Raw genomic sequence first — 25,802 nt, forward strand, 5'->3', positions numbered from 1 at the left:
AGCCACTGTGTTTCTTACCGTGCATATGACAGTAAACCTCTTGAATCTTAAATTTACAATAAGTAGCAGTTAGCAGGAAATCACAGAGAGTTTGAGGCAGAGCAGCTGGAGGACATCAGAGGGAAAACCAGAAAACATTTTCACCATCCAGTTTCACCAAAATCAATGAATAAAGTTGTATAAGGACCGACAGCCCTTTCGCCTCTTCTGCCACAAGTGCACTAACGTTAGCTGCATTGAAATGAACGAGTCTGTGAGTAACTTTTGATATTTTGCTCAGGAATATTTCATTTCTAACAATTTTAGCAACTAAAGCAACTTTTTTTAATAGCATTTTAATTTGTTGGCCGCTATTGTATGACTGTATTTCATTTATTTGTTTGGTCTCGAGCTTGTTTAACGTCAGTCTTGAATCGGACTCAGCGCTCAATAGACTCTAGGTCGAAACTGAGCGGGTTCGCTTATGTCAGACTGGATTTAAAGGGTCTTGACAAAAGCCCTGATCAGATTTTACCACTTTATTTTGTGTTCAGTGACACACCTCCCAAATCCAAGACTTTATGTGTTACTGAATGACATTAAAGCAGGGTTTTAATGCCCTAACCCTGGAAAACCTGGACATTTTAGGGACTAGTTTTCCAGTCATGGAAACACCTGGAAATTGATTAAAATGATCCCATATGCTGAAAATAATCGACGTTATCCTGGAAATTTTTAAATTGTATTTGAGCCCCTCATTCAGAACCTGGGTGCGTGGTTTCAGATTTGACTGAGTCCACAGCGGAAAAAGTGGATTGTCCCGAAAACGCTGAACCACCGATCTCTAACGAACCTGAGACGATTCATGAAGGAGGGATAACACTGGGGTTAATTGTGTCAATGCTAGGCCTACTGGGAAATGATATGAGTGCTGTAACTCCTGCAAAATGTCCTGGAAAGTTCCTGGGAAATGATTTGTTAAAAAGAGCGGGAACCCTGTAAAGAAAAAAGATAACACAAAGTTAAAAGGATCCCTGTTGAGATTGTTGTTATGTAACTCTGTATCTTTCCTCCCTCTCTCCCTCCTTCCCTCCCTCCCTTTGTCTCTCTTTTCTGTTTTTAAAGAGGTTGAGGTTTCTTGCACTCATTCTTATGGCTGGGTGGCATGAATGGCCCCGACTGTTTACACCAAAACACAGGCTGTAGCCACACACAGATCACAAGACTGATGTCTGCTGGTGTGCGTGTGTGTGTGTGTGTGTGTGTGTGTGTGTGTGGGCTCGTTTCCCCATAAGACTTAGAAATGTCACTGACTTCTTCTTACTTATTTTATTCTGTTCGTTTTTAAAGCACGGCCATCTCTACAAAACCAACAGTGTGGACTTTCAAGGACACACAGATAACTCCAACGTCGTCCCGCCCACTCCGGCCTTCCCCGTGTCTCCCCCAACGCCCTACGGTAAGAGATAATCTCAAAATGGACGTCAGTGGATGGGTCTGCATTTCGGAAGCTTATCAGTGTCTGTTTTCTCTTCCCAGTGAAACATTTCTCAGAGTTATCCCAGCTCAGGACAGGCGGGCAGTGGGAGCAACACAACTGGACACAAGGTAAACTTTCCCCAAGTGTGTGTGTGTGACCATATGCCTATATATATATATATATATATATATGTGTGTGTGTGTGTGTCTGATTGCTGCCGGACAGGGTTGATGAGCCAGCTGGAATGTCCTCCTGGCATAATATACCAAAAACACACACACATACACACACCTGGCCTGTGCTCTGTTGCTATTGGCTGGATACGTGGGCATGGCTCTGTTTTTGGTAAGTCTCGTCTGGCTAGAAGCAGACAGATGGCTCGTTTCTGGACTTTTGTGTTTATTATTTTTAGGTTTGAGGTAAAAAGCGGTTGTGGGAGCTGATAAAGTGGACTGGGATATCCTCTCTTTTCAGGCCCATGCAGGACAGCTGATACTGGCTGTCCGCTAATAATAGCCAACGGTAACAGAGGAAGAGACCGCTGCTGGCAGGATGTCCACTCACGTCCTGTTCTGGGAGGGGATGGGAGGAGAGGGGAGGGTCTTTTGTTGCTGGGACATCCTGCCTGAGAAGATATGTACCACACAGCTGCAGAAGGAATTTACTGTAGTGTCCAAAAAGTGGCTGCGACTCATATCTGATGTTAGTGGCTGTAGAGTTCCTGTTGTAGTGACCGGTTGTGCTTTTTCCTCAGAGGGAACAGAGATGATGTGACCGTGTGAATCATATTTACGAGAGGTAGTTTACTGATAAAAAACGAAAGTATGCCGGCACTGATAAACTCATTGAATACTCCCAGGGATGCTTGGAAGCTGAGCGTTTCTCGTTGCTTTAGGATGAACAGCTGCTGAGTTCAGTTTGAATTCTTGAGTTTTCACAACAAAACAGAAAGGACCGAAATATCTCGTCAACCAATAAATGCTTTAGAGTCCACAGCAAACGGAAATCAGAGTGCTATTTGCTTCCACATATTTACGGATTGCCTGTAGAAACAGGCAGCAAAGGAGGGACGGTATCTAACATTACCGTGGCAACAGTTAGCTTCTCTCTCCATCTGGAAACTCTGTAAATCACCTCGGTACCACTGCCGTCAAACTGGCCTCCGTCTGTCTCGGACTTCTACGTGATGATGTCTTATTACACGCTGGATTGGTGTTGTCATGGCAAACGTGTAAACTTCTATAATTCAAATGCAGGAGAGACTGATTGTGTGCACAAGACAGATGATATCCCAGTCCACTCAAAATAGGAAAAACATTGCTGATACAACTATGTAAGTAAGTATGAATAAGTTAAACAACAAGAACAACGTATTGTTACACAGCAAGTTGCAAATTAAGTACAAATTAAGTGATTTTACTGCATATACCTCAAGTATGTGTTTGGCTCTATTGTTTCTGTTTTTAATCAAATTAAATTATAATTGAATGGCAACAATGTCTGTTTATTATCAGTTCACAGTTATGAGTCGCACCCTTCATACAGTTTCTCTTCTACTGCAGATGAATCAGACGATAACGTGACCTCGGCTTATTGCTATCCTCATATTGTTAACAAAACCAACGTAATATTTACGATTGGCATTTTGCTGTGCTGCGGACGGATCAGTTCATTCTTTTAAAGGTCTGCCTGTTTATTGTAAACATGTTTGTCAGAACAGAGCGGCGGTGGCAGGATGGGAAAGGAGCCGACGAAAGAGTAATTATGATTTGTTTTTAGAAAAACACCTGATTCTCTCTCTCTCTCTCTCTCTCTCTCTCTCCGCTGGATGGACTAAAGAATTAACAAAGGACACAGAATATCTGTTGCTCGCTCCCATTTTGGGGGACAGACGAGGGTTTCCTGTTTCCCACGTTAAAGGCAGACGATAGTCTGGGAAACAATTGGCCACGTCGGGAAAGAACAGTCAGATTCCCCAATTTAAATTATTTTGATTTAATGTTTGGAGTCATTACTGTAATCACAGTTTGACCCGAGGCTACTGTAATGTGGGGAGTTATTACAGCGGGCAGCAGCAGACAGCTCCAAAACAACAGCGGTTCACTCAGTCAGCCATGTGAACCCTGCAGCTGAGCCACTGTGTTATCTGCAGGCCAGTCACACTGGGAACTCTGGTCTGTTGTGTGTGCTGGTCCAGAGTTGGATTTGGTGATTTGAGGTTAAAAAACATCCAAAACATTTAAGTTTAAATCTCATAAATCTAGATTATATTTCACTTTTCAAACAAATGTAGTTTTAATTAGATTTCTAGGCTAATTTATTGACTTCAAAATTATAAAAACATGAACTTTAACGGACCAGCTTGACATTTTGGTTTGCTTTCGTGCTTAAAAAGTAATATTAGAAGATTGATGTGTCTGTGTGCGAAGTGCAGAGCGAGTACATAGATAGCATAGCTAACAATTGAAGCCAACAAGTAACATCTCCACAAGGCCCGTATTAAAATGTCCGACTTTACAGCAGAAATAAACGTGTTCACAGTCTCTTTTTAGCTAATTTCCCCGTTCATGACAACTATACAGGGTGTGAATCTTTATATAACTCACTTATTCAGTGTTGTTGTACATAGTAAAAACACTAATGTCCACTTGGGGACAGCAAAAAAAAAAAGCAGAACAATGTATTTCAGCCCATCTAAAAACTAGTTAATATCGGTTTAAGAGTACACTGTCTTAAGAATATTAATTCTTTTTATTTGGCATTAACCATAAACTCCTGTATTCCTACACATAAGTCCAACTGCGCCACCTGGAAAATCACCACTGACCCACACAGCCCCCCCACTTTAAAAAAAATCCAAACTACCCCTTTAAATAACAATGATCTGTCACATGCACTGAATGTTTTGGGGCTGTTGGGTGACATTTGAGAAACCACCCTGTTGTTAGCTTGAAGTCTCTGTGGTCTTGATCAGGAAAACCAGAATGTGCAAATCAACTAAATTATACAGCTAAATAAATACAATGTAATGTTATACATACATAATGTTATATAAAGATTTCAGCTCATGGCAACAGATTGATGACATTCCTTACGTCTTCCCCATACTTTAGCCTTGGCAAACATCACAGCGCTTTGCCAAGGATCAACCCAAAGATGAACTCTGACTGTCTCTGTGCACTTTCATTTCCTCGTGACGGCAACACGCAGCTCTGAAACGTTATGCAATAACTTTTCCTTTGTGTACTTGTGGCCAAATCAAAATAAACTGCGATATATATACAGAAGCTCTCCGCCAGCGGAAGCAGGTTTCAGCCGAAGGAATGCAGATGTTGTTATGAGCTGAGGTTTAGCAAAGGCAGATGGTCCGTTCAGACACTTGACTGTCTGAACCTCAGGGGTCAAAGGTCAGGAGAAAGTAATGGAGGGGACCTCTCCTTCTCCTTCAGATGATTGAATTTGTGGTTAAAGATGAACGAGTTTCGAGTGCCGTTGTTGATCTTCAGGTTTTGAGCAGAGAGATGATTCAGAGTCTAATTACAAACAGTTCTGTTGTCAAAACTATGAGTGATCGCTGCATCAATTCATTCTTAGTTATTAATGTTTTCTGATCCAGTTAAATGTTATTTGACATTATTTATTCTAGAAAACCCGTAATGTCAATAATGATCAATAAACAAACACTGATTTTTCATCAATAAGACAAATACTTTCATTATAAGTTATAAGTGAATCTATTTATAGATTACAATCTTATAAATACATAACATTAATCAATCAATCAGTAAATAAAGGCATGAAAATCAATAATAATGAATATGGCTCTCTTTAAAAAGGTAACAAAATGCACCTGTGCTTCAGTTTTACTCGTCAAACAATCAAGATATAACATTGGCCAGGATAGCTCTTTCCCCCTGTATCCGCCGAACGGTGAAACACAGCGTTACCTGAATAAAATGACTCAGCCACACGAAGAAGATAGAGTTTACAAACTTTAATGAGTAAAAGTTAGACATTTAAACTTTAAACTGATAAATGAGCGACACAGATGGACTGAGCTGATGTCCATTCCAGCTCATTTCCTGTGACACAGAGGTTAAAATAAGGTACGCAGCACATGCCTCCACTGGAACAAAAGTAAACTCAACATAATTCAATCAGGAGCTTTATGGTGTTATTTATGACGTGCTAAGATTAGACACATGGCAGGAGACACGGTCAGTGTGTGTCTGCATGCCTTTGTCTCTTGTGTTTGTGGCGAGCAGATGGTGGGAGTGGACACACATGCCCTGACAGAGAGGCCATAGAAACCCCCAGATCAACCCCCCCACCACCACCACCACCACCACCACTTCACCACCACCCACCCCCTCTCTCTGCTCCATGAAAGGCCACATACGACCTCTGACCCCAGTGGAATCCATTCTGATTGGGTGAAAGTGCTCGCAGTGGCCCAGCAGTGAACAATGCTCAGTGGTCAGTGAGAGGAAGAGGAGGGAGGGTATGTAGACATGCATGGAGGGGAGTGGAGGGGTGGGGGGAGAAATTCTCTACCTCTTATCCCTCCCTCCATACAAACCCAGAAGTCGAGCGGGTGTCACAACAAGCCAGGAACAAACGGGGAGCTTAGTTTTCCATCTCGGGGACGAAAGGAATTGGGCATGGCGGCGCAACGATCCAGCCCCTGAAGAAAAAAGAAAAAAGAAAGAAAGAAAGCTCCGGCGAGTCGGGCTCAGATTGCTTTTTAGCGAGAGAGAGTGGAGTGAAAGAGAGAAGAGGAGGAGGTTCTGGTAATTGGGAGAGTTTCATTCAGGCTGGGGAGGAAGGAGAGAACATACCAACAGAGCGAGAGAGAGAGATAGAGACTTTGGAGCAGGAAGGTGAAGGAGTGATCCTAAAGTGTGGCATAAACAGGAAACCGACAAATAACGGGATACTTCAGAGAGTGTCACACCATGACTGCGTCTCTCGGTATGTACGAGCATGCACACACGTGTCAGAAAGCTTGAAAGAGAGAATGATGTGTGTGTGTGTGTGTGTAAAAACCTCCATTTCCATCTCCATCTTTCCAAGCACTTTAGCATCTTTTTTCTTTTCTCCTTTCATTCTCCAGTTTTTCTCCTCCTCTCGCCAAGTGTTTCCTCTGTTTTCTGCTCATTCTGTCTCTTATTTATACTCCGTTATCTCTGCCTCTGTCCCTCCTGGGAAATTTTAAGGAGGGCACACATGCACAGAAACACTTCCCCTCTCTCCTCCAGGCTGCTGGTATTTGCAAACAGCTTCTGGAATTTCTGATACCTTTTCCAACCCCCGTCCCGTCCCGTCCCGTCCTAACATCATCTCTGCGTCTCTTTGTGCATGAAAAGACTTCCTTGTATTGTGAACAGCAGCATCTGCAGCCCCTCTGACATCGCGCTCTTGGTGGGATGATGAGATGGTTTGTTCCACTGCTGCGTTCATGATCTCATCCTGTTAAATGGCCTCCATCGTGCAGTCTTGGAAGTCTGATGTATTTGTGGTTAACCGAGGGAGGCCGTTTCCCCCTTTTTTTCCCTGCACTACTGATCCGAGCTCAACCGAAAAGTCTTTGAAGATTTGGGTTTTTTGTTGGGGTGCTTCCAGGGATGTCGCGATAAAACAACATCTTGCTGAGCCACAAGTTGACTAGTTTCAAACTTGTGCGGTGGTTTCATACAAAAAGAACTTTGGAAGTCAGATTTTCCTCACGTATTGAAGTGAATTTGTGCTCGATGCTGCTTGAAATTCCTCAACCTTTACACTTGTGTGTTAAATGTGCCCAACAGGACACACGTGGTTTTGCAGAGAGCAAACACAACTGGAGCAGAAACAACAGAACGCCACATGATCAGCAGCTATTATGATAATCCATTAATCATTCAAGTCATTTATCAAACTTAAATGTCACACATCCTCAAGTTCCAGCTTCTCATGTGTCAGAATATGCTGCAACACCTCGGACCGCAGCAGGTTGGGTAACATTCGGGTATTTTCCCAGTGTCTTCCAGAGAAGTTCTTGGAAAAATACATTTGATAGGTAAACAAAAGGTAAAACCGACACTGTGTTCAATTCATTTTCTGGTGATTCATTCCAATTAAAGCTGCAGTAGGTAAAGTTTTTAAACATAACTGTCATATTTACTGAAACTTTCACATACGGAACGAGGGCGTCAATTCAGGCGTCTGGAAGCAGGATAGCACTGTGGCGAGAGTCCAGCGAGCCAGCGGTCTTACTGCAATGAACGAGGAGGCTGTGTTTTGATGCATGTACTATTGCAGGTCTGAACAAATGCAGCTGAGATAAGGAGCTTCTTGGATGTTATCAAGAGTGAATACGACAGATTCTTGCCCTTAGTACTCCAAACTGAAACAGGTGAACAGAAACAGTCTGAGTATGGAGAAATGGAAAAGAACAAGAAATGACCTCAGAACACAAACCTGAGACAATAATGATGATAATGAAACACATGCGGCCCCCTGAACACAACAGTAATATTTGGCCAGGGTGGAAAGCAGGTTGAAGACATTAGCTTCCACATGTGAGTTTGAAGGACAAAGTTATTGACGAGCGTTGTTGGGAGACACTGTACAGACGGCTGCTGTGTGAGAAACATTCTGGCTTTCACAGGACTGCAGGAAATGAAGGGCAAAGAGGCAGAAAATGGAAGCCACAAGGACGGAAAATGTTGACAACACAGTGGACAGAAGGCCAGTTCAGGGTGCAGGGACCAAAATGGAACGAAGGAAACAAGGATTGTGTTCCTCAGAGCATTAATCAACGAGCGGTCTGCAGTGTCACAAGCCCAGCCAGTGTGAGACGTACCAGAACATCGATGGTGCTACATGTGATGATGTAATGGTGTCTGGTATCGAGTATAAAACAACATGTGTTGGATCTGGACAATGGGACGTGTTCTCTGTAAGAGGAAAATGTAGTTTGAAGAAGAAAAATGGGCAGAGGACGCCTTCATGATGAGATGCCAGACACAACTGGGCACAATTTTACAACTCTACCTCCAAACCGGTGAGGTAAACAGTAGAATCAGCACAATGATACCTGCCCTATTATACTTTAAATGTGCCCACGGGACTGTGTTGACTGTGCTGTGGTGCCCTGATAACCAGACTGAATTACCATTTAAATTATTTTCTTTAATTCATCCTGTTCATCTTACTTAATTTCTTCCTTACTTCTTGTTATTTCTGAGGCAGGGAAACTTGAACAAGGGTTAATAGAAATATTAAAGCGTCACAACAGGTGATCCAAACTCAGTCATACATCTCAAACGTTACTCAGTCCCTCCTGGAAGTTGGAATCGCAACAATTAACGCAAATTCAACCAATCCTTGTGAATTCACCACAACTTTTCCACAAATTTGCAAAGAAAATGCCTAAAAACATTGCAACATGCATCCAGTTTTTTAGAAAACCTGCTGTGAAATCAGTCATTTTACATAGCACGGTCAAAACTTGTACTGATCCCAACTTCCTATGACTTCTCCATATATTGTTAGGACCATGTTGTCCAAAAAAAATCTTTTATCTCCACATGCGTCCTAAAACGGCCTTATTATCACCTATTTTAAACTATAACAATCTGTATTCTAATGGAGAAGAATATTAGCAACATAGTCTTAGCTTAGTCCACTAATAAAGATATACATTGACTATACACTGGGCAAAATTAGTTTAGATTTAAAGACATTGGGATTACATTTAGACATTATTACAGCAGCATTTAAGTGAGTATATTTAATGTGACGCAGGTCCCAACTACCTCTTAAAAGAAAGTTATGGAAATGTAAACTGGATGCCTGAAAACTTTCACTTTTCACCCAAATCTTGGCAGTTTCAGACTTTGATGATGAGGGTCATAAAAAGAGTCATGAAAACAAAAACAAACTTTGTGTATCATATTACTGTCCGCAGAGTGAAGCCTATGGAAATAACTTTCCATAGTTGCTTCCTGCATGCACAGTGGCATGTTATAACTACCGACATGTATGAACCCACCAGGAGAACTACTTATGGCCCATGATCACTTCCCCAGATGGGTAAAGTCTGAGGAATTTCACTTCGTCTTCAAAACATGATCAAATATCTGGGACATTTCTGCAGTTCAGACTTCTTTTATACATAAATGACATTGATATTCATTTTGAGCTTGAGGAAAATGTAACCAAGTACCATCACATGGCCAGCACGTATCTCAAAATCTTCATAAGTCAACAGTATCTCTGACTGCGGTTTACAAAGTCCTCAACTCACTATCAGAATGCTTCAGACACCAATAAACACGTCCTCTGTGTTGACAGTATTCTCTCCCATAACCTTTCCCTTTTAACACTGCCTTGTTTGCAGTTACCCTTCACCCTCTTTCTCTCCCTCCACTTGTTTGTAGTGTTGCTATTCTTCACTCCCTCCTCTGCTTCCTCTCCTCTGCCACTTCACTGAGTCGATAAAGCCGTCCGTCCGAACACCCAGAAAGAGCAGTGGAATCTGATTTACAGACGACCGCCCACCAGTTTGTCCCCTCTGCAGAAAAATGCTCAGCTCGGACTCTCGGAGCGCTTCTGAATAGGAGGAGGAGGGAAAGAACAGCGGGGTCTGAGGTTGATTGATTTTTACTGACGAAGGGAGGGCCGGGGTAGACGACCGATCGCATTCTGATGCAGCGCCAAGTGATACCAAGGAGAGAGACGCATGTCCTCCGCCTCAAATCACTCAATAATTCTTAAAGATCTAATTAATATTTTTATTATCAAAGAATCAGATAACTACCTGTTATGTGAGAGGGGGGAATTGTCACAAACTGAGCTTTTAAGCCTCTTTTAGCTCCACGTTTTGGTCTTATTTCACATTTAGTTCAGTATCAGCACTCTCATAAAGCCGTCTGTACACTACCTGCCTAGCACCAAGCTCCGTTAACTCTACTCTGAACCAACTTTACAAACATGAAGTTTTGGTACTTCTTCCTCAAATATTGGCACTAAAGTTGTCCTGGAGGTTTTGGTACCCAAACTTGTACCCCTGATCTCAGATATGTTCATCTATATTGTATGTGTACAGTGTGCGCACTTAATCTTGATGAATCATCAAATTACACATGCAATTTCAACTCTAGATTAAGCTTCCCTCAGCATTTTATATACATTTAACAGAACAGATTATTAAAGCATCAGTAGTAGCTATATTTTACCCTGAATCAATTTTAAAAATCTAATGATTGTCAGTCAGTAATATGGACTTTCAGTGGGCCTCAGGATCACAGCAAGTGTCTTCCGCCTCATTCTTCTTCGACCTGCTCTTTCACTCCCTTTTCCCTTCATCTCCCTGAAAGCTGCAGCCTGTGATCGCTGTGAACAGCTGTGACATGCCACAGACCCTCAGACCTGTCATCCTCACTGTGTGTGTGTGTGTGTGTGTGTGTGTGTGTGTGTGTGTGTGTGTCATACTGACTCACATTCCTGTGGTCAGCAGGGAGTCTGCAAACCCACTGTTGTCCTGCATAACTCTGTGTGCATCATTGTGTTTATGCATGTGTGTAGGCTCTCCCCTTCTGTCCACTGCGATGCTGCTCAGAGAGTAAATGTTTGAACGCGTGAGTGGAAGAAACAAAAAGGAAGACGAGGAGAAGCGTTTCTTTGTCGCAACACAACACAGGAGCTCTTTAGCTGCACTAAACATGTGACAGCTGTATATCTTTCTGCATTGGTTATGTCTGCCTTATGTTTTCATACCACCCTGCTTATGCAACGGTGGTCTGACGTGGAAAACATGAAGAGAAATATTAGCTCCAGATAACCTCGCTGTGGTTTTATTGATTAATGGGATTATCTGCGTACCAAGCATGAAGGTATGCACACATTTTCAGTCTGAGCCGTATAACCGTCACTCTCTGTGATCAGGAAAGTGTGTGTGTGTGTGTGTGTGTGTATGTGTGTGTTATTGGACTATTGGCTGGTGGAGGTTGGCAGTCGTGCCCACGTGGGTCTGTGCCATCTGGAATTAGTTTTTGCACGGTTCGGCCCAAACTGAGGAGGCTTTGTGCTCGCTCGAAGCTGCACAAGTGAGGAGAAAACAATGGACAGAAAACACACTGTTGAAAAAACTAAAAGGCGGAATACACTCAAAATATTTGAGTGTATTCAAAAAATAAAGTTTGTCACAAGTCTGTATATGTATGTATGGACAGGAAAATGTCATCTTTTACTTCATAATATTTTGGGCATTGGACGTACAATATGTTACTTTTTCCTGCTGGGAGGCCTCTCACATCAAAACAACAACAAAAGTCAAAGTCTGATGACGTTGTGAAGCAGTGTGGGATTATGGGAGTTCTTCGCCACCATTGCCGTCATTGCAGTCAGCTTCTCCCGGTTAGGATTCCTTCAGTGTTCGTGGTTCAGGAGGTTTCTACCGGGAGCCCAATGATCCACAGAGGTCTCCTCCTATCCAAAACAAACAGACCCGCTGAATAAAGCAGTTCCACCTTAAAAACCACTGCTTCTCCCACGCTGTTGGAGGGGCTGCGAGCCGAGCTGCAGCTAATGTCAGCTCAGCTTGTTTCTCTGATAACTTAAAGGTCTCACTGAAGTGAGTAGCTATGGATACTGTGCAGCATGGATACAGGAGGTGAAAGGTGTAATAACGACCAGTAGAGCCCTGCAGAGCAGAGTCTGGTCTGGGGTCAGAGGTCAGGGTAGGGTCAGCAGGTTGCTGCCACTGTTTGGTCTGTTCTGTAATTAACTGGATGAGCTGGGACGAGCTTTGGAGCAGCAGATGTGACAAACCGCAGTGAGGAGAATCAGCCGTGGGAACAGGAGGAGACGAAGCTCCGCTGCTTTCTGGGAATCATCCCAAGAGAGAGAGACTGACAGGGACTGTGGGAATGTTTGAGGAATCCTGCTGCCCTCAGTGCGTTCCCCTCAGCGTGTTTGTTTTCCTCACGCAGCGACAACTTTAACTATTACTGCGACTTTAACTACTTTAATCATCTCTGAATTCGGAGCTGTGCGTGAGCAAGCTCAGGCGTATGTGTGACACCGATGAGAGGTTTGGGTATCAGCTGCTCTGTGCTCTTGACCTTTAACCCCAAAGAGTTCAAGTTAAGTTGACTACCTATGTTTGGTGTGTCAGCGTCATCCATGCTGGATTTAACATCATTGATGTAAAATCATGGATTAAGATGTTTGCTGACTGAGTTCAGACACGTGAAAGGTTTATAATGTGACACTTTGCATTGTGGGACTGAAGCAAGAATGACAGGCAGTGGATAAAGTGGAATAAAAAGTACAAAAAAATATGATAAAACTGAAATCCTCAAGTTGAGTACCTCCAAATTCTGAATAAATATACTTCGTTATGTTCTGAATTAGCTGTTAAAACAACCTACTTATTGTTCACTCCTATAGTAGATAAATTGATGAGCTGACAGGCAGATAGATACTGAACATAACAAACATAACTCTCGGTATGTTTAATGACTCCTGCTCACAGCAGCTGCCAGTACATTCTCACTTATGGACATCTGATACACCATACATAATGTTGGCACTGTAAAAATCTGTGTGGGAAACATTCAGCTGTGGGAAAGTAATGGTAAACCCTAAACTCCTGGCAGAAGTATTCAGATCCTTAATTTAAATAAAAGTCCTGCATTAAAGCGATAATATGTAACATTTCTGAATTAAAAATGTCTCTAAACTCTAGAGTAATGTTCTTACATTATCCCAAATGTTTCCAACAATGTTAAAACTCAGAAAGTAATGTAAATGTAAAATAAACAGATTTGTTAAACAGCATTTTAATGTTGTAGTAAGTCGAGATGGAGCTAGTTTGAATTACTTTTATACTGTAAACTGTCTAAGATCAAAGCTTTTATATGTAAAAAAACAAGTTACAGTGCAACAGATTTCTAATAAGTATAACGTGGCATACATTGAAAAAAAAAAGTAACTCAAAACTGTGAGTAAATGTATCTTCCACCTCTTCCTGTCACAGACAGTATTAAATACATCCCCACTTCATTCTTCTAAATTCATTAAAGGGAACATGTGTGATTATATAATCGAGATGATGCAACGCGTCCAGTATGATCACAAACAAAGCTGGAGGTCGAGCCCAAATTCCTCCATCTCAGAGTGCTTGAATGGAGGGAAGGAGCGGAAGAGAGGAGGGGAGGGAGGTATAAGGGAGGGAGGGTGGCAGCCGGGCCGAACAAGGAGCTCTTTATATTGATTGACTCTTTACATGGTGACTCATCGTACTTCACAGGCCTGTCTGTGGCCTGAGGAGGCCTGCCCTCGTGCTTACTGAATGACACACTGTGCTGTCAGAATGTCATGTTGGGATGTTTGGAGTGCCCCCCCCCCAACATCACACACACACACACACACACACACACACACACACACACACACACACACACACACACCTTGGCGTCTATTGTACGCTGTCAGTCTCGGCTTCGCTCACATTTACATTAAAATCTGCTTTATTGGCTTAGTTATAATGACGCAGAGCAGCAACCACCTCAGGAACTATAGAGTACTAGCATTGTGACTGATGTTAAAAGCTACAGACGTTGCACACAGGAAGTTTATTCATAATAAAAACATTAGAACATAAAAGAAAGTTAATTTATTTAATAAAAAAAGGGATTTGGCCACCTACCATATGTACCATAGTTTGAGAAGCAGGGATGTAGGTACTGTTAATGCAGGTTGTGCAAGGTCTCGATTAAAGAAACTATTATTATTTTGGGAAAAATTTAAAGATTTCTTACTTTTATGTAGAAAAAAGTAAAAAAAGTAGAGAAAATAGTTTGAAAAAGTCCTAGTGTTATAAATATAAAGTCATAATCATTGTACACTGAAGTAGACAAGAGGTTAAAGAAGTTGACATGAGCTGTGAGAATATGATGTAAAGGTATTTTCCACTAACCACCAGGCCTCAATCCTGAATCCTAAATCCAGCCTGAATAAACAAATTGCCAAATTTCTGTCAAAAATGAGCGTTGACTTCCTGCTCTGCTGACACATGTCGGTGGCTGTATAATTCAAACAAAAGGTCCCAACGACAGCAAACACAAAGCAGTTACAGTAGCAGGTGGTTATTACAGTTGGTGTCACACCCTGTTTGAGAGCAACGTACTAAAACGGACATTATTCCTCTTTTGTTGTCTTCGCCAGATACCCGGAGTTTCCTGGACAGCATGAACCACACCGGCGGCTCCACAGAGGGAGAGCTGTTCAGGTCAGACGTGTCGGTCACTCCTGCTTCCTGTCAGAGGATCTTTGGCTCCATGTGCTCGGTGTCATCAGACAGCCCCCTCCCGCACACAGACAGGTAAACATGCCGATGGTACTGCATGCTGCATCATTATACCAATCAATAAATCAATAAAAAGCCATAATGAGACTGTTGTAAGTCATTTTGTGCTACGTGCCCCTTCCCCCATCGCACAGGACGACCTACCCGTAACCTGCACACACTGTATGACCCTAACATTACAATAACCACGTTTTAGCTCCAACTATGCATATCATAAATGACTTGCTCCATTACAGCTCTTTACCTTTGCAGACGCAGGAGGAATGTGTTTCTACTTGTTGAAGTCACATTTGACAGCAAGTGATTTATTTGGCTTTTGCGAAATACCCAAACCAACTGCAAGGCCGAGAGCCTCCTTGACTTCAGGGCCCGGGTGCACGTGCCCAGTTTGCTCTTTCTGCTGGAAATCAGCTTAAATGCTGTGCAGCACAAAGGGTTATCGCTTCATGGCACAAAGCAGGAATCTCTTGAGCTCAGTCTCACAGTGCAACCGGGCGCCCTGGTAGCTCACCAGGTAGAGCCGGCAACCCGCGTACTGAGGGTGAGTCCTTCCATGGGTCCGACTGCGACCCGTAGCCCTTCGCTGCGTGTCATCACTTCTCTCGCCACACTTCGGCTGTCACTATCAATTAAAGCCCCCCAAAATATAGTATAGTAGAGTTTTCATGCTCTCATTTTATCGTGTTTTTAAGAAAACACCAATTAAACCTTCCCTAGGCCCCGCCCCTTCTGGAGGCGCGGTCAACCTTCTCATTTCCTGTAAATCTACATAGACAGGGCTAGCACTTAGATGATTCGGACACTTTCTTTCCGCCTCTAACCCTCCCCATTTCTCCCTGCAGCTCCACTCCTCCTCCTGTGTGGCACGACCGGACTCCAAACTCCCTGAACTCCCCGTATCACTCCCAGCCCTCACCCCCTCTCTCCCTCAGCACTCCCAATGCCCACAGCTCTCCCAGGGGGGTTCTGAGGGGCCTGGATGGAGGTCTGGGGGTCCGCAGGGAGACAGACAGCACAGACTTGTCCTCGCTGTTGTTGGGGAACGGGGGCCTGGAGCACAGCCTGCTGGAGGCCATGGAGGGCCTTGGGAGTCTGAACCTCGGGGGAGACCGGGGCCTCCCTCCACTGCTGCCTGAGAAGAGGAGGTTGGGTGAGGGGGGAGAACTCGGCTCCTGTTCGCCCTCTCTAAGCGGGTTTTCCAGCCCTCACAGTGGCAGCAGTCTCAGTATCCCATTCTCATCCCCGATGACCCCCGACCCCCTCAGAGGACTCAGTGGAACCCAGTCACCCGGAGCAGGTAGACAGTCTCCGTCTCTCTCATTAATACAGCTAATCAAAATCACAAGAAAACACTGAGCACTGATCAGTTTAACTTTTTCCAGCACTTTCAACCACATCTCACAGTCGTCGTCGATATATATTTTATCACTCAACCTAAGTCTGTCCCTCAAAATTCATGATAAATTGCAAGAATTGCTTCTTTTTTTTAAGGTTTATTTAAAAAGGTCCAGTGTGTACGATTAAGTGGCATCTAGCCGGTGAGATTTCAGACTGAAAAACTCGCCCCACAAAGCGTGTAGGAGAAACTACGGTGGCTGTGAAACTTACGGAAATGATTAAAGGCCCCGTCTAGAGCCGGTGTTCAGTCTGTCTGTTCTGGGCTACTGTAGAAACATGGCGGCTCAACATGGTGGCCTCCATAGAAGAATGAACGTCTCATTCTAAATTGTGAAAATAATCTAATCCAGAAACACTTTTTTGCCAACGTCAAATAAAAAAACAAAATCTCTGGTTGACATTTGAGCTATATCGCTCCAACCAATCTTCAACTGAGCATTTTTAAAAAGTTACCATAAATGAATTATCTCTAATACCTCATAGAGTTGATTTAGGGTAAGAACAGAAACCTCACTTGCGTGCATTCCCGGCTGGCTTCCTGCAGACTAGCAGCTACAATATAAAACAGAAGTTTATTTGATCAGGTGATCAGTCAGTCATTTTAAGGCTGCTGTGATTACAGAACCTCTCCTGGAGGGACTGTACAGGTGTTTAGACTAAATGGTAAAACCTTTCCTCAAAACAATGGAGATAAATGCAATCTTACTTCTGCTGATCAAGACATTGAAATTAAACAGTCACTCTGCAACCCCCCCAAAAAAAAAAAATGCTGTTAGTAGAATATTTCTTCATTAAGAGTATTAAGGTATTAAACATTTGGGAATAAAACAAATCTGAGATTTTGAGGAAAAGCTGTAATAAAAATAGTGTCATAATTCTACAAGAGTTATTTTTAGAATAACTGCGTAATAGTTTTAATATTTTGGGGGAAAACCCAATATGCCACAGTATTGATGATGATTGTAGATTATGGTGAGTGACAGAGACATTGTTACTGTAACTATAAATTGAGTCTTTAAACATTTATTTCACTTTTAGAACCAAAAACTTAATTTAATTCACTGTTGAGGACAGAAATATAAGTGAGAATATATCTGGTTGTCATTTGGGTGTACTGACCCTTTAAGTCTGCTGCCTCGTCACATTTGGTCCAGAGCCAGTCTCAAACCTAACGTGGAGCCTTAATCTGTGTCTTGCAGACTGTGGCAGTAAGCAGGACACTGTGAAGTTTGTTCAGGACACTTCCAAGTTCTGGTACAAGCCCGACATTTCCAGAGACCAAGGTAAATATTGGTCTTGGACAGGAGAACCTCACGGCCACTTCCAGGCTGATAATACGCCCTTGTGCAAAGTTTTTTTTTTTGCTCCTTGTACGGTTTGAACACGATGATTCTAACTTTAGCTCGACTGTGTGTGTTTCCTCCCTCTGTTGAACAAGCCATCGCCGTGCTGAAGGACAAGGAGCCCGGCTCGTTCATCGTCAGAGACAGTCACTCTTTTCGCGGGGCGTACGGATTGGCCATGAAGGTGGCCACGCCCCCTCCGTCTGTGTTACAGCAGAGTAAGAAAGGTAGGCTGGAAAGTGCTTCCTTCTGCATTATAAGTCATCTTTCAGTGGTGTTTTCTTTGTTATACAATGGGATTGACTGTGAAATAAGATACCAGTGAGTAACACCATGTGCGAATATACTGAAATATACAAAAGACGTACTTTACTTTTCTGTGTGTCCGCCGTAGGAGACCTGTCCAATGAGCTGGTGAGACACTTCCTGATAGAGTGCACGCAGAAAGGAGTCCGACTGAAAGGCTGCCCCAACGAGCCGTACTTCGGTGAGAATATTGAAGCTTTAAATCGAGCGTCTCAGACTTTTACTCACACATTTAATGCTGATTTATGTAAATATCTAAATCTAATTCTTCACAATGGATGTAAAGTTGTTAGTGATAATTCTAATGTTGAAGCTGCTCCAGGAGTTAAATGAAACCTTTTGAGTAGTTTAATCTGCTGCAGTAATCACATGTTCTATAAAATGTTTATCAGCAAAGTGAGTAGTAATTACTGCAGTGACATAAATGGAGCTTTATTTTACTGGTCTGTAATTATCAGGATGTTATTGATCTGTAAAATAAAGTGTAACCAATAAACGTTGAGGAAAAGAAAATGAAAATACCATCAAAGCTTCCTCCAATCTATCTGTTAATACTCCACCGGGATGGACTCACTGAGGTTATTCTAGTGCAGGACTATAATGTGTTTCCTCTGCCACCCTCTGCTGGTCAGTACGAAGAGGTGCAGCACTCTTTCGCTCTTTCACACAAACACTAATAGTCACTGATGTATTTTTTGTTTTCCTCTCAGGAAGTCTCACAGCTCTGGTGTGTCAGCACTCAATCACCCCTCTGGCTCTGCCCTGTAAACTCATCCTGCCTGACCGAGGTAAACTGTGTGTGTGTGTGTGTGTGTGTGTGTGTGTGTGTGTGTGCGTGTGTGTGTGTGTCAGAATTACAGCTGATATCAAGGAGTCCTTTTGTAGTCTTGACCAACTAAAAAATGCCATTAAATCCATGGTGAGATTTTGGTTTCTATTACACAATTAAATACTTCACACTGAACTCTATTACTCTGTTTTATGTTAATTAATTCATTTAAATAAATGTTATACACTTTTTAGTTCTTGAACAGCCCCCACTAGGGATTACCAAAGCTTGTTGATGGTGTTATAAAACTTAATTATATGAATAAAATATACACAGTAGATCCATATCTCAGCATTTGTAACTTTTGTGAAGTAAAGTAAATTGTCTAATAAAATAATGGTCGAGCTCTAGGACAAGAAAACACTGAATTTGTAAAAAAATAAAAATAAAAGAAGCCTGTTAAGTCTGTATGACTTTTGAAATCATAAAACACATAAAATCATTGTTAAAAATACATAATACAGATAAAAAGTGTAAAAAGTTCCCTAAACAGGACAACTTCTTGCAGTTACTGAGTTCACTGTTTGGGTTCATTGAACATCGACAGCTACGTAACATTACTGTTACGAAACGCAGCCTGAATCAGAGCGGTGCCTAGATGCAGTTTGTGTGTTTCTTGGTCAGTAAATTCTTGTCTCTGTGTGTGTTTTTGCCTGCAGACCCGGTGGAGGAGCTGAGCGACTCGTCTGCACAGACATCGACAAACTCCGCTGCGGAGCTCCTCAAACAGGGAGCAGGTACGGGACAAACACACACACACCCTGCATGAGCTCAAACTTCCTTTCATATCCGCTACGAAACACGCAAACACTCCCTGACATAAAACCAGAAGATGATGAGTTTAACTTTTAGTTTTGTGGTCACTGTGCAGCGTGTAACGTGTGGTACCTGGGCTCTGTGGCGTTGGAGTCTCTGACGGGACATCAGGCGGTGCAGAAGGCGACCACGCTGACGCTCGCCATGGACCCGCCGCCGGCGTCCACTGTCGTCCACTTCAAAGTGTCGGCGCAGGGGATCACGCTCACTGACAACCAGAGGAAGTGAGTGTTCATACGTGCACAGTCCAAAACACAGAGACAGATGTGAACATGTGGATTCTGATCACACCTGTTTGTTCCTGCAGGTTGTTCTTCAGGAGGCATTACGCCGTCAACACCGTCATCTTCTGTTCTCTGGACCCACAGGGCAGGAAGTGAGTATCATGACTCGTGACGCTGGTGTCGTTATTTGAGTATATTTTCTTGGAAAGCTCTAGACAAATCACATCTCACCCCTAGACTGCAGGAGTGAGTCCTAAAACTCAGAACTGAGTTGGCATTTTATGGGAAAACAAGTATTCAGCATTAGTTTCTGTCCATCTATGGTGGTGCAGTGAAGTTGTTGTTCCCTTTGTAACAATAAATGAGAATTTAGATTCAGATATTGGATATGAGCCTCCTCAAATACCACAAAAGTGCTAAATACTAGTAAGGAGTCGTATTATACTGAACTTTCATTTCAACAGAAATCTTCAGACTTTTTGTTTAGTTTATATGCCGTCATATTTAGAGTTTTGTCTTTATCATAGTCCACAAAAGCAGAGTCAGAACAAAGACTTTACATAAATGTGATTTATAAATGAATACAGCACATTTGATGGTCAGTAACTGACTTTATTTTGTTGTTCTGTCCCACACAGATGGACAAGAGACAGTGGTTCTACTGCAAAGTAAGTCCCTTTTATTTACTGTACGTCTCTTCTGATGCACTGCTCTTACAGTTTCTCTTAAACAGTAAAAAGTCTACATGAATTTCATCTTCATTCACTGATAAATCTGATCATTCAAGGCCTGAGGTCTGCTCAGGGGGTTGCATTTTATAATTAGAAAAATGTAAATATACCATAGTTTCATGGAAATCAGTAACACTGTTTGATAATGTTCAGCAGGATCTCAAGAGCCTAACTGTGTCTTCTGTAGGTGGCCTCCATCCAAAATCTGTCCTTAAACATCAAACACCCCACACAGCTGAAAGGTTGCTGTAGAAAGATTGTAATTTATTTCTTTATCAAGTACAGCCGTGATTACCTTGAATTAATATCAATTACAATACATGTTCCAAGTTTTAATGCCAGCACAGGACAAGTTACTGCTCTCCTCGAAAGCTCTAATTTTCTATTTTGGGCATTTTTTGCTTTTATTAAACATAGCTGTTCCGACTGGTGACCACAAAGAACAGGATGTCAAATGCATGACTCAAACATACAGTTCTTAGTTCAAAACCACAAGTCTTTACCTGCCAGAAGGAGGTTCAGTACACAGGTGAGCGGTCACGGGGGAGGCAATCAATCCAACAAGGCAAAAAGAGTCAGCAAACAGGCGGGAATCAAAAACTAGGAATAAAGTGGTCACTGGGAATTAAGAAAGAGGTAGTACGACGAAGGGGCGGAGGCGTTTGTGGCCACCAGGATGCCTCAAAAACAAAAACCTTTAGAACATTTAGCTGCTCTTCTGCTAAAAGATGCCTTCGCAACATACTGATTGATACAACTGATACCAAAAGGACAGGTTTTGGATTACTTTAAGCAAAACACTGAACTTCTACCTGCTTTTTATTGTAATTTGTAAAATGTAGTTTAAGGGACAGTTCACCTCAAAATCAAAACTACATATTTTTCCTCTTACCTGTTGCACTGTTTATCCATCTAGACTGCTCTGGTGTGAGTTGCTGAGCTTTGGAGACATCTGCCTTCTCTCCAGTATGATTGAACCAGACGGCACTCGTCTTGTGGTGCTAAAAGCGCCAACATTGTTTCTCATTCAAGAGCTCAAGACCTGGTTACTCAAGATCCACACACTTTGTCAGCACTTTCATGAAGGAACTATTTTCTTTCTACCGAACTAAACCCACGAAAATGTAGCTGAATGTTAGCTTTCTCAGTGATGTTAGGTGAACGTTCATGAGCACGAGCCTCTGGTCTGTGAGTAGATGCACGTTTCCTTCAGGGCAGTGATACGTAGTAAGAAAATAGTTCCTACATGAAAGTGCTCACAACAAAGTCTGTGTATTATCTTGAGTAACCGGGTCTTGATTTCTAGAAAGAGGTATTGCTGTTGAGCTTTTCAAATGTATTTGTAATTGTACACTTTGAGCCCAGTGCCATCTGGTTCCATTATACTGGAGAGAAAGCAGATATCTCCAGAACTCAGCAACTCACAACAAAACAATCTAGATGGATAAACAGCACAACAGGTAAAAGGTAAAAATGTGTATTTATGATTTTGGGGTGAACTATCCCTTTAAGCTCTAAAGTCTCCCTGCTCTTGTTTAAATAATCCTCTCTCTCCTTCTCTCTCTCTGTGTGTCTGTTTCTTCCAGGATCTTTGGATTTGTAGCCAGGAAATCTCAGAGTGAGACAGAAAACATGTGCCATCTGTTCGCCGAACACGACCCCGAGCAGCCGGCGAGCGCCATCGTCAACTTTGTCTCAAAAGTCATGATTGGGTCACATAAGAAGTAAGAAGAAACAGTTTCATCCCAAGAGCCAAAAAATCGATGAACCCAGACACTTCAGCAGCCGCTCCCGTTGGTCCATCCTGCACAATAAACTTGTGTATTTTGTACTGACTTTTTGCACTGCAGGATGCCGCCACCAGAGGGAGCCACGACTGTCATGTATAGATTTAAAACTCCTGAGCGGGAGGCTGTGACTACTTTATGATGCGTCCTTTGGAAATGTGTATGAAATGTGTATAAAATCATAACCCACAGGATCTAGTATGAAACTGTTGTCACATTTATCTGACCTGTACCTTCAGACTCTCTAAAAGAACCATATCACACTGTCTCTGCTTGTTTCTCACGGTCGCAGCTGACGAATATAACACATTTACTTCTGATTAAACCTGGAGAATGTCACATATTCTGCACACGAACACATATTTTTTGGTTTTAGGTAAAAATGCATAAATCAGGTTTCAACATCACTTTTGTGCAAACCACAGAACAACGAAACTGTCACGTGACAAAGCCAGTAATGTGGTTGCCTTGTACTGAAGATGGATTTATTGTGTTGTGTTTATAGTATTTATCCCTTTTTACAGATGTGTAAAAGTCTTTCTTTTTTCTTAAATATACTTGTCATATATTTTTGTATATTAACACATACTGTACAGTAGGAAGGCAGTGAACCTCAGAATGTATACATATTGTAGTAGGAAGAATATATGTGGTATTTTATGTAGCAGTAAGATACTACACAAGCTGCCCAGGTATACTTGTATCACTAATATAGATGTCAATATGTTCCCTTTTACAGTAACACCGTAATACAGATGTATGTACAGTTGTTGTGTTACGATAAAGTCATTCAGATTTCCTCTAATAAGAGATCAAATACAGTCACTGTGAGAAACAGTTTAGTCTTTTTTGTTCCATTCACAGCTTCCTCGAGTCATCAGATCTTGTTTTGCTGATGTGTAAATGAGCGTCGATCAGTTACCATCTCTAACCCGGACACCTTATTAAAGTGTTGGTGCACACAAATCACATAAAGAAACACATTTTCTTACTCACTTCCAGTTCCAGAAGTATCCGACTATGCAGATAATTGTGGTTTTATTGCTGTGATTTTTATTTATAACAAACCTACCAAACCCTCCCCGTATTATCAGTGACACAGTATTATTACTCGTTACATTAGTGGTTCCCAACCTGTTTCCTTTAGGGACCCCTTTTCTATTGTGTGGATATTTCATATTATATTCAATGTATAACAATAACAGCAGAGAACAACTGATAAACTGTACAATGAACCCAAACAGTGAACAGAATAACTGCAGGAGGTTTGTGTATAATGAGGGATTTGGATGAATTTTGAGCAGATTATTATTTCCTGTAAATATTGATCAGAGATGAGTTTTATTGATATTTTTAGTGACTTTTTATACAATTCTCTGTCTGTATTGTATATTTTCTATTTTCCAACAATCATAAATACTATCTAAACTATCTAAACTTAAAGAAAAATACAATTTTTTTTTTTTTTTATAATTTTTTTTTTTTTTTTTTTTTTTTTTTTTTTTTTTTTTTTTTTTTTTTGTTTTTTTTTTTAATTTTTTTTTTCTGGATTTGATGAGATCAAGTCATCCTTCATTTCACTCTGAGCTCCACAAATGAACCTGGAACCAAAGCTATCTGCATGTATAGATTATATGGGGGTAATATGGGGTGAACTGAACCTTTAAACTCTACAGTTGTAGTTCACAGTTTTGCCAATAGATGGCAGTAATCAGCCACCACATCACACACACACACACTGCACGCTGAATCCAAGTCTGGATGAGTTCTCACTACAATGCACAGAACCTGAAGGTATTTCACAAACACAAAGTTTCTGGATGGAAAATGTTGTTCTCTCTGTCTCTCTTCTCACTTTTATAATCACTATAGTTTTAATCCGAGAATCAGTTGCAGATGGAGCTGAGCAGATCCTCACATGCAGGCAGGGAGAAGCACCCTCTCTTGAATGAACTTGGCAATGTCAAAGTGTGCCCAAGGTTATGTGTTTGAGAAAGAGAGCACTAGAGGGTTGTACACACAGCGGAGAAAGGTTGTTTGAATGCCTGATGGGCTTCCAGGTGACTCATAGATCTGCTGATCTGTCTGTCTCCAGCTTCTGTGTGTTGGTTGACACTTTCGAGGAGGCCAGATCATCAGATACCAGTTTTGAATGAGGCTCTATTCAGGTTAGTGGTCTCTGTGGAGGGAGCTGAGGAACTGGAAGTTGGACAGAGACATGGGGACACATCACAGTCCTGCAGTCCTGGAGAGAGAGGGACAGCGTGAAGGGTGGGGTGTGTGTACAGTATGTGTATATTAACACATACTGTACAGTGGGAAGGCAGTGAACCTCAGAATGTATACATATTGTAGTAGGAAGAATAAATGTGGAATTTTATGTAGCAGTAAGATACTACACAAGCTGCCCAGGTATACTTGTATCACTAATATAGATGTCAATATGTTCCCTTTTACAGTAACACCATAATACAGATGTATGTACAGTTGTTGTGTTACGATAAAGTCATTCAGATTTCCTCTAATAAGAGATCAAATACAGTCACTGTGAGAAACAGTTTAGTCTTTTTTGTTCCATTCACAGCTTCCTCGAGTCATCAGATCTTGTTTTGTTGATGTGTAAATGAGCGTCGATCAGTTACCATCTCTAACCCGGACACCTTATTAAAGTGTTGGTGCACACAAATCACATAAAGAAACACATTTTCTTACTCACTTCCAGTTCCAGAAGTACATTAGTGGTTCCCAACCTGTTTCCTTTAGGGACCCCTTTTCTATTGTGTGGATATTTCATATTATATTCAATGTATAACAATAACAGCAGAGAACAACTGATAAACTGTACAATGAACCCAAACAGTGAACAGAATAACTGCAGGAAGTTTGTTTTATTGATATTTTTAGTAATTCTTTATACAATTCTCTGTCTGTATTGTATATTTTCTATTTTCCAACAATCATAAATACTATCTAAACTATCTAAACTTAAAGAAAATACTATTTCATTTAATTCTCTTTAAAGAAATGAATGAAATGCTCAGATATACGCCTACTGTGTATAGTTTATTTTATTTATACGTTTTCTTACACCCCTTACAACATGTTTTGAAGGTTGGGAACCAGTGCTGTAGTGTGTATGTGGGACTGCAGTGTGTGTGTTCATGGTGATGGAGGAACAACAGTGTGGCTCATTGGTGTGTTGTTAATACAATACTTGTTAGCAGGATCCATTCATAGTTGGTTTTTGTCTTTTTTTGCTGGATTTGATGAGATCAAGTCATCCTTCATTTCACTCTGAGCACCACAAATGAACCTGGAACCAAAACTATCTGCATGTATAGATTATATGGGGGTAATATGGGGTGAACTGAACCTTTAAACTCTACAGTTGTAGTTCACAGTTTTGCCAATAGATGGCAGTAATCAGCCACCACATCACACACACACACACACACACACACTGCACGCTGAATCCAAGTCTGGATGAGTTCTCACTACAATGCACAGAACCTGAAGGTATTTCACAAACACAAAGTTTCTGGATGGAAAATGTTG

At 41.7% G+C, this 25,802-nt stretch overlaps 1 protein-coding gene across 1 annotated transcript in view; it reads left to right on the top strand.

Annotated features, from left to right (window-relative positions):
• si:ch211-191a24.3 (tensin-3) overlaps positions 1-23,084 on the top strand; it is a 47,374-nt gene extending 24,290 nt beyond the window's left edge. Inside the window, exons 15-27 of the mRNA XM_051377941.1 lie at positions 1,330-1,438; positions 1,519-1,587; positions 14,672-14,828; positions 15,656-16,110; positions 17,411-17,494; positions 17,650-17,781; positions 17,949-18,041; positions 18,571-18,648; positions 19,349-19,426; positions 19,561-19,729; positions 19,813-19,881; positions 20,368-20,397; positions 22,047-23,084. Coding sequence (XP_051233901.1) covers positions 1,330-1,438; positions 1,519-1,587; positions 14,672-14,828; positions 15,656-16,110; positions 17,411-17,494; positions 17,650-17,781; positions 17,949-18,041; positions 18,571-18,648; positions 19,349-19,426; positions 19,561-19,729; positions 19,813-19,881; positions 20,368-20,397; positions 22,047-22,188 — 1,665 coding nt within the window. The 3' untranslated portion in view covers positions 22,189-23,084. The remainder of the gene's footprint in view (positions 1-1,329; positions 1,439-1,518; positions 1,588-14,671; positions 14,829-15,655; positions 16,111-17,410; positions 17,495-17,649; positions 17,782-17,948; positions 18,042-18,570; positions 18,649-19,348; positions 19,427-19,560; positions 19,730-19,812; positions 19,882-20,367; positions 20,398-22,046) is intronic.
• Positions 23,085-25,802: the final 2,718 nt, after the last annotated feature.

Source organism: Dicentrarchus labrax, unplaced genomic scaffold (assembly GCF_905237075.1).
Source record: "Dicentrarchus labrax unplaced genomic scaffold, dlabrax2021, whole genome shotgun sequence".
NCBI lineage: Eukaryota > Metazoa > Chordata > Actinopteri > Moronidae > Dicentrarchus > Dicentrarchus labrax.